We start from the raw sequence: 9,144 nt of genomic DNA, 5'->3' as shown, positions 1-9,144 counted from the left end.
GCTGGTATAAAGAAGCCGAAGTTTCCTGAAGAGAAGGGTCATAATGCCCGGAGGAAGGCCCCAGAGAGGGAGGGTGGATAAGGCCAAGGCCCGGGTGAACAGATTAGTCTTTAACGAGAGGGGCACCTTGTCCCCTGAGAAGGGAGGGCTGGAGGGGAAGGAAGTTGGAGAGGCAGGCCAGTTTGGGGGGAGTGGAGCAGGGCACTGAGGTAATTCACGCTTCAAAGCCTGTGTTTTCTCAGGGAAGTGGGAGGAGAGGTTGTTCTGTGGGTAGAGGGGAGGGGCAGGAACGTGGTAGGAGTTGAAGCAACTTCGGAATGTGGCCCAGGGAACGGGGACACTCGAGCTGGGGAGAGCTGAGGAGTGGACAAGGGAACGTGCTCCAGGGTGGTAGGGGGAACCAGGCCCCACTGACATTGATTGAGCCTGTCCCGTGCAGGTCTTGTCTCCCTCCCTAGCTGTCAGCACCGTGAGGCAGTCTGTTCCTCTTTATAGTTCATTCTCTTGCCTGGCAAGGTCCAGAAGTGTCTGGCCCAGAGGAGGCACCAAGCCCTCTCTGAGTGTTCTGGCAAAGCAATCACTGACAAAACCCAGAGGCACCATAAGGCTGTTAGGGGTAAGGGAGGTAGGATCATAACTGCCGTGACAGGAAGTTCTTCGTTTTGATTGTTCCAGACCTTTCTTGCCACCTTGCTAGCCACCTCACTCCTTTTATGTGCAGAGGGCAAAGGAGAACAGCCAGGTTCCCATTCTTACCCAGCAAGCCTTGTGGGTCTTAAATCCTTCAGACTGAGGAGAGGTCCTCAAGAGGGGCCAGTGGCTTCATCTCCCACAAGCTAAATGAGGCTGAGGCCATTCTTAGGGAGGTGGTGAGACAGAAAGATCCACAGACATAGGCCTGAATGCCACCTGAGCTCTAGGAGAAGATGCCAGGAGCTGGCATGAGGGGAACCCTCAGGCCTGCAGCTCAGGGGAGTGAAGGAGCTGGATGGCCCTGATTGTGAGATTGTGGCTGAATGAACACAAGTTCAAGGTGGCTGGGCATGAGCCCTGGGCTCTGGAGGAATATCTACCTCTTCCCTGTCTCCCCGCTCCTGACCATTTTCAGGGCACCTAGAAGTCAAAAAGATCCCCAGGTTTGACAATAGGTCTGCTTCTTCCTCCTTCACATGCCATCTCCTTCCAGCCCAGTCTCCTCATCCTGGCTCCCTCTCAGTCTCGCCCCTCCTTTGAGCCAGTGGCGCAATACATGCACATTTTCATCTCCTGGAGGTAAATTTAGCAAGAACCCTCAGAGACTGAGAGAAACTCAGGCTTCCCATCAGCTCTGCTCGCCATCCCCCACTCCCCCCTCCCTCTAGATTTTCCACTCCAAGATCCAGGATCCCGGATCCAGCCTGCACTTACACAGTTCAGGGACAGAGGACTTAGCCCAGTCCAAGACTCCACTCATTTCACCACATGTAATAAAGCTCTGTTTATGGAGAACCGGTACAGTGCCAGGTCTCTGGGTTAGGTGGCGGCTGGGCTGTTACAAAGTTTTCCTTTGACTGAGCCAAAATGTATCTCCTTGTAGCTTCTACCCGTGGGCCTCAGTCCTGCCCTTTGAAGTCACACAGAACAAGTGTAATCTCATTTCAGTCAAATCCTCAGACATTTGAAAATGGCTGTCATTTCCCCAGCAGTTTTCTCTCCTCTGTGGATACACATTTCTTTCTTTCTTTTTAATTTTGTGTCTTTACTTTTTATTACCCAAACAGTATTAGGGCTTGTGGAACTTTTGGGAAAACTCAGAAAAGCCTAAAGAAGGAAATAAAAGTCTACCATAATCTTATTCCCAGAAAGCATTGTAACTTTCTCCTTTCTTCTAACCAGACTCTTTTTCCCCCCTGCACACTGTATATTCTACTCTTCTTTTTTTTCTTACCAAAACAGGATCGTCCTCCAAATTATGTGGTACAGCCTTCTTTTTTTCACTCTTCAATATATTAACCTTTCCCCAGTCTTCTACCATGCCAGTTTTAATATGAACCTGTATAACTGTTCAATGATTTATTTAACTGCCTTTCTAAAGTAAGACATTTGGCTTCTTTCCAGTTTTCCTTTGCTACAAAGAACACAGTGGGGTTGAAATTGGAAATGGGGGTTTTGTGAACAGAGAGAAAAACAGCACCGGGATCAAATTATTCACACTTTTAGCATCTTTCTTTTTTTCTAAACCTTCTGTGTTGATAATTATACTTCCTAGAACATGATTATGAGTGCCTGCTTAGTATTCGGTGATAAGGACTTACCCTAAATAATCTAACTTGTTTCCTATCATTGGACATTGAGGTGGTTTCTAATTTTTGACGATTACACACCTGGCTGTGATGAATATCCAAGAAGCTAAATAAACCTGCACCGGTGCTCGACACTGAGGTCAGTAGTCATATTTTCAAACCTCTGAAGCATAAGGAACCTGCCAGTAGTTGTAACTGCAAACATTTGGCAAAGGCCCAGAAGACTGTCTGAGGCTGAGAGGATTGTGACCCAGGTGCTGGGCTTGCCGGGGTCAGTACCCATTTACCCAGTGCCCGTCACAGAGTGTTCAGCCTGACGGGGCCCTTTGGAACCACTGGGCTTGCATCCTCCTCTCACACTAGAGGGAACCGAGGCGCCGGGAATCCAGGCGCCAGGGTCAGAGATGGTCTTTCAGCAGACCTCCTCCAGCATCCTGGCGCCCGGACTGGAAGCTGAGCTTTGAGATCAGCAATCCTACCTGGAAATCCCCGAAAATGCTGCCTGCACTCCCTTCTCAAACCACTGATGACTGAGGCTGGAGAGGGGATTCAGTCAGGCACTTCTGCAAATGTACTGCCCAGTAAAGGGGAGGGCATGGAAAGAAGACTTGAGGTCCAACCCACAGGCAGTCAGACCAGCCCCACTCAGATGCTCCATTTTTCTCTAACCCAGGGGATATGCTTCATAGTGGTCACTCCATATCCGGTCCACCTGGCCAATCTATTTGGAGTTTGAACTGAAATAATGTGAGTCTCACTGGCCTCAGTTGTCCCTTCTCACTGGAAACCAGCTTTGCTACTGGTCTCTCTCCCCAGCGCCTGACAACTTTCTGTGGTTTCTAAGGCACTTCCCTTGTTCTCTTCCCTCAGGCCTTGCTACCACCTGGGGAATTCGCACAAATGGTGTTCGATTTGCCCCTTTTGTGTTTTCCTTTCTGACTTGGAGATAAAGAACCGCACCCCCTCCTGCCTATTGCCTCTCTGTTTATTCAACTGGGAGAAATTTCACACCCAGGAACACGGGTATCCCTTCCCAAGCCCCTTTTCCTAAATCTTCACACACACACACACTGCTCCCCAGGTATCTCATCCTGGCATGTCCCTGAATAATTTATGAGTCCAGGCAGACCTTATAAAAAGGTCTCCGAGGAAAAGCCAGAAAAGTGCGGGACACTGAGGAATCGCAGCCCCCACAGCCTGCCTGGCCTTTACACCCTAAGGATGGACCCTCCTGCCCCCGCTGCTGCCACCCCTGCCCTGGCCCTGGCCTCAGCTCCAGCCCTAGCACAGGGCTCCCTGGCACTGCCCTTCCTGGGAAACCCATCGCCCCTTCTCTCCTCTGGACAAGAAGTAAATAAATATGAACGGTAAGTGAAACTTGGCCTTGATCATTTGAACTCAAGCTTAGTGGGGTTACTGGGACAACAAAGGAAATGAGAAGTCCGGGGCCCCCGGTTCTCCCCCTGTGCTCCCTCCACAGCTCAGACTCTAATATCTCAGCTGGCTCTTCACCTCACTAATCCCTCTGACTGACGGGAGGAGACTTGGGGACAGTGGGCATTGCCAAAGCTGAAAACTAAGCAGCCAGGCCCTCATGTGCCAAGTTGCCCAGTCCACTGAGGGGCAAAGGGGAGACTACCAGGAAATCTGGATTGGACAGGACCTATGCTGAAGAGCAGGGAACGAGGTTCAAAGTGCCAAGAGGCTGATGACCAAGGGACTGTCTCTTTCCTGACCACACCATAAGCTTTCCATTTGCTTTTTTTCTTACCTTTTGAAGTCTAGGAAGCAGTGGACCCAGAAATACATCTGGCCCCTTTCCCCATCTCAGGAAGAGGGCAGAACTGTGAGCTCTACTTTTGGGGGCAGGAGGTAGGGGGCAAGATAGTTTCTACCCAACCCTCATGCATTCCTCCAAACGTTTAACCGTTCACGAAACACTGACCAAAACACCTACTGTGTACCAGGCATTATGCTTTGGTGTTGGGGATTCAGATACCACCAAACATAAATCTGCCCTTAAGAAGTTCTAAGGGAACTAAACAGATAATCATCCAACAGGTATGATAACATTGTTGAAGCAGAGGAGGGCCATCTGTCTTGACCTGGACTCAGGGTCCTTAGGAAAGTCTTCCGGCAGGAGATGGAATCCAAGTCAAGTTTTTGGAGGGCTTCTTTTCTTATTTCAAGGGAAGCCAGACTCTTTCTCCTCCACCAACTAATCTCTCCTCTTTGTCCTAGAGGAGCTTCTCTTTGGAGGCCCTGGCTGACCTCTACAAATGACCTCCCCAGGCAGGTGAGGAAACGTGTGGATTTGGTGAGTTGGAGCCCCTGTCCCACGTGTTCACATACACACATGACCACGTGCAGGCACTCAAACCTGGTCCCTTCCCAGAGGGGCCCCCAACCTCTAACCTTTGACTTGGGCTGTAGACCCGGAAAAGCACTTTCCCAGCCTTGCCCACTTTTGATTCCCACAACAGCTCTAGGAGGAAGGCAGGGAGCCGAGGCCTCTGGGGCAATTTAGCTGTGCAGAAAGCTGAGCCCCAGAGCATGAGAGGGCCATGGGCAGGCTCCATGGTGCATGTGCAGTGGGGTTGATGCTAGAATCATGGTCTCGTGGCACCCAACCGCGGTGTTCTTTCCCACCCCCACCCCACCCCCGCGTCTTTGCTGCTCCAGTAGAACTCTGTCCCCTGGATCATCTCCAAACAGGTGTTAGAAAAAGGACAGGAAAGCAAACAACCCCCCGGACTCTGTCCACTTGTTGTTCAACTAGAACCAGGACAGATCCCCTTATGGGGGGGCGGGTACTGAACCCCAGAGATGTCTAAGGTCTCTTCTAGATCATCTTACCTACAGGTTGCTGACCCCTGATACAGAAGAGGCAGTTATCTGACCATGCACTTTGAGCCACATGCTTTTTGCTTTTGATAGGCCCCCGGTGGGACAACAGGTGCCAAGGTCACCAAGGTTGACTTTGAGTTCCATCACCCGGTCAGGTAAGTTTCTGGCACCAGGCACAGAGCCTGATGTAGATCTATTAGCCTTTTAAATCCTCACAACAGCACTATGAGGCAGGAGGAGGGAGGTACTGCTATGATCACTCTTTCACAGACCAGGAAATGGAAGCTCAGAGAGGTTAAGGGACTTGGCCCAGGTTGCCTTCCCTGGAGTCACTGTCATTGAACGCTAAGAACAAGCCCCTGTGGAGAAATCAGTGAAGAAAGCCTTAGTAGGAGATGGAGGACACGGGGCTAGAAAATTCTTGGCTGCAGGCCTTCTGGGGTGGGGAGTAGGGAGTGGGATCAGTTGCAGGATTGATATATGCCAGGCCTGGGTCTCTTCACAGCTATAGGCCCACCAGACATGACCTTCCTGCATGGAGCCATTTTGTAACATTCCAGAAGGTTCTGTTACAAAGCTCCCTTTCTTCTTTTTCCATCTCACCCCATTACTGCAACTAGAAGGAGTTTAGGAGCTGGCTTCCTTCTTGGTCCTACTGACCCTTCTGCACATGGCAGCCTATGCAAGTTGGGGCCATATTTCTTCTCTGTCCACAGACTCTTTTGGCCTAAATCCTGCTCCTTTGACTACCTGTACAGTGATGGGGAGATTTTACTGCAGAACTTCCCTGTCCAAGCAACCATCAACCTCTATGAGGACTCAACCAGCGAGGAGGAGGAGGAGGAAGTGGAGGAGAGAGAAGAGGAGGAGAAAGAGGAAGCAGATGGAAAGGGGCCAGAAGGGTGTGTGAAGGTACCAGGGTCAGCACCACACAGGGCCACAGCTCATTCTCCCTCCCTGCCCCTGACCTGTCCCAACTGAACCAGTCAGTCTGATGGGGTTCATTATGCCTGGCAATGTTTCAGGGCATTGATTAGCCAGGAATCCCCAGGAACAGTTCTCTGGATTGAAAGTTGGGTCCTCAAGTTACCAGCTCACCCTGGCTACACCCAACAGGTCTGTGAGCCCAGCCCTCTGGCATCTTATTGGATTGCTGTTGTGTTGCCAACGAGAGGGTCCTAGGAACTCCAGGGGAAGGAAAATTTGCTTTCTGAGCCCCCCAGGGAGCAGATGAGGATGAAGCATGCCTATGCAGAGAACAGTCACTCTTCAGGGCTCTGACTCCCCAACCATTCAGGTGGCCATGAAGTCCTGTCTTCCTGTGGTAAGCCTGACTTCTGGCTTCACCTCCACGGATGCAATACCAACACCAGTTGGGGTGCCTTTCTGACGGACCTTGCAGGAAGGAGAGGGGACATCTAAAACATCAGTCTACTTTGGGGACCTCTTCCCTTTCGGTTGTTATCTACTGGGGTCTGTATTTTGGCATGAGACGAATCAGGAGAAAAATAAACTAGATGATGTTTACCTTTTTTCCTGGAACTGGACTGATTTCTTAACTGAACTCTGCCCATGTTTTGAAGTCATGGGCACAGGGTCAGAAACCAGCTCAAGGCCAATCCATTGCTCTACCTGAGGTCAATTGACAGATCTTTCTTCACAGGGATGTACCACGGGAGGCCCAACAGGGGGCCAGGCCTTCTTGGTCAACTTGTGCAATCAGGTTTGATTAAACCTTAAAGACAGCTTGGAAAGGGAACAAAAAGGACCTCAGAGGGCAGCTTAAAAGTCAGAAGCAGAGCTGGAGGTGGGGGAAGGTGAGAGGTGCAGCATCAGCGGAGCCTTGATGATGAGCCTGTGCGTGTGGGGAGGGGCCTGGAGAGGCGCCCAAGTTCTACCAATGTTACCTTCTCAAGTCCCTTTGTATCTTCCATAGCTCAGCTCCTCAGACCCACCCCTGTCCCAAACAGCCTTTGAGTCATTTTCTTGCCTCCAGCATGTCCTGCTGCAATTCATCCTCTATGTGTGTGCATGTGTGCTAAGTTGCTTCAGTTGTGTCTGACTCTGTGTGACCCTATGGACTGTAGCCCACCAGGCTCCTCTGTCCAAGGGATTCTCCAGGCAAGAATAGTGGAGTAGGTTGCCATGCCCTTCTCTAAGGGAGCAAACCCTTGTTTCTACATTTCCTGCATTGGCAAGAGGATTCTTTACCACTAGTGCCCCTGGGACGCCTACAGGCCACTAGATCAGACCACGCTGTGCCCCCTGCTTTGCCCTACCACAGTTTTTCATTGCCTCAGCAATAGCTGGACTTTGTTTTTTAAGTCGCAGATCTTTCTGGGAATCTATAGCTTCTCTACTCTGCTGCTGCTGCTAAGTCACTTCAGTCGTGTCCAACTCTGTGTGACCCCACAGATGGCAGCCCACCAGGCTCCCCCGTCCCTGGAATTCTCCAGGCAAGAACACTGGAGTGGGTTGCCATTTCCTTCTCCAATGCATGAAAGTAAAAAGTGAAAGGGAAGTCACTCAGTCGCGTCCAACTCTTTGCGACCCCATGGACTGCAGCCCACCAGGCTCCTTCGTCCACGGGATTTTCCAGGCAAGAGTACTGGAGTGGGGTGCCATCGCCTTCTCCATTCTCTACTCAGACACTCACAAATCAAGTCCTCAACTTGATATTCTAGGCTGTTCAATTGCCTGGTTCCTGCTTGTCTCTTTAGACTTGTCTCTCAACACTTGAAGCTCATGCTTCCTGTCTTTGAATGTGTCATGGATTATAATCCCTCTGTGGCTTTAATGCTGTCTGGAATGCTTTTTTTTTTTTTTTCACTTTTGTCTGATAAGCTCCCATGCATCCAACAGGACTAGCTCAGACACCTCTCCTGTGAGAAGTCTCCCCAGACTTCCAAGCCCAGGCTGGGTGCCCCCATCATTCAGTACCTCACCCTTCTACCATAGCACCTACCTCTCTTCCTTTGCAGTAAGATGGAGCTGTGACTTGTTTGCACAGCACACTGTCTGGCACAAGAGAGGTGCCCAGGAAATGTTGAAGGAAAAAGATTTGCAGATCTTTTTAAAACAGTTCTTAGTAGAACCACCTCCATCCCCTCACTTGCTGGCTTCCCATGTCTTTGCTGAGCTACAGACAGGACAAGGTAGCATTATCTGATTCAGGAGCAGAACACTGCCCATCTTTCTTTCTCTCCTCTCTCAACTTAAGACAGGTTGCTTCAGTTCTGAGCCCTCACTGGGACTTCCCTTAATTGGACACAGCCTTGAGCAGCCCACCAAACACACACTGGTGCCATCTATTGGTCAAAATTTAACTTCGTTCCTTAATTAAGGCTGCCAGGCAGTTGACCTTTGATCACCTTAATTCTTTTAGGCCATTCTGTTTCTGCTTGTAGGTAAAGTGGAATTTACCAGTCTTCTAGCTGTATAACCTTGGGCTAGTTACTTATCCACTCTGAACCCCAGTCTCCTCATCTGTAAAATGGGAAAAGTCATGATACTTCCTCTCAGGATTGTTGTAAGGATTCAGTGAGATAATATATGTAAAGTACTTAGCACAACTCCTGGCACATAGTAAAAGCACACACTAAGTAGTGGTATTCATAGTAATTATAGTTGTAGCAGTGGTTATTATTAATTTTATGATAGATATCAGCTAGTAGGCTAGAGTCAGCTAATGACTGGATTTATTCAACTAAAGATTGATTTATCAGCCATCTCCACCTGATCTCCCTGGCACCATTTGATGGCTTGCCAATCACAGGATGTATTGTTTGTCCCCCATTAAGCAAACAAACAAAAGGAAACAGAGGCTTCAACTTATTTTCTGTGCTTCAGCAGGAACACCCTCCTTTTGAATTGAATGCAGAGGGCCAAAATACAAGCCAGACAGAGATGGAGCTGCCCTGGGCGTTATAATGGGAGACACAAGATTCCTACTTTGGTGTCCTCTCTATGTAAACGAACTCTCTTCACCCCATTTTTGTGAGGTACCATCAGAAGT

General features: G+C 49.7%; 1 protein-coding gene across 1 annotated transcript; it reads left to right on the top strand.

Moving 5' to 3' along the window:
* Positions 1-3,503: 3,503 nt before the first annotated feature.
* On the top strand, positions 3,504-8,563 carry RIPPLY1 (ripply transcriptional repressor 1). The gene is made up of 5 exons (XM_068962529.1): positions 3,504-3,649; positions 4,524-4,599; positions 5,220-5,284; positions 5,846-6,041; positions 8,537-8,563. Exons 1-5 carry the CDS (start codon positions 3,504-3,506, stop codon positions 8,561-8,563), a joined length of 510 nt encoding a protein of 169 aa, XP_068818630.1.
* Positions 8,564-9,144: the final 581 nt, after the last annotated feature.

This window comes from Capricornis sumatraensis, chromosome X (assembly GCF_032405125.1).
Source record: "Capricornis sumatraensis isolate serow.1 chromosome X, serow.2, whole genome shotgun sequence".
Taxonomy (NCBI): Eukaryota; Metazoa; Chordata; class Mammalia; order Artiodactyla; family Bovidae; genus Capricornis; species Capricornis sumatraensis.
This window is presented reverse-complemented; position numbering and strand designations above follow the sequence as displayed.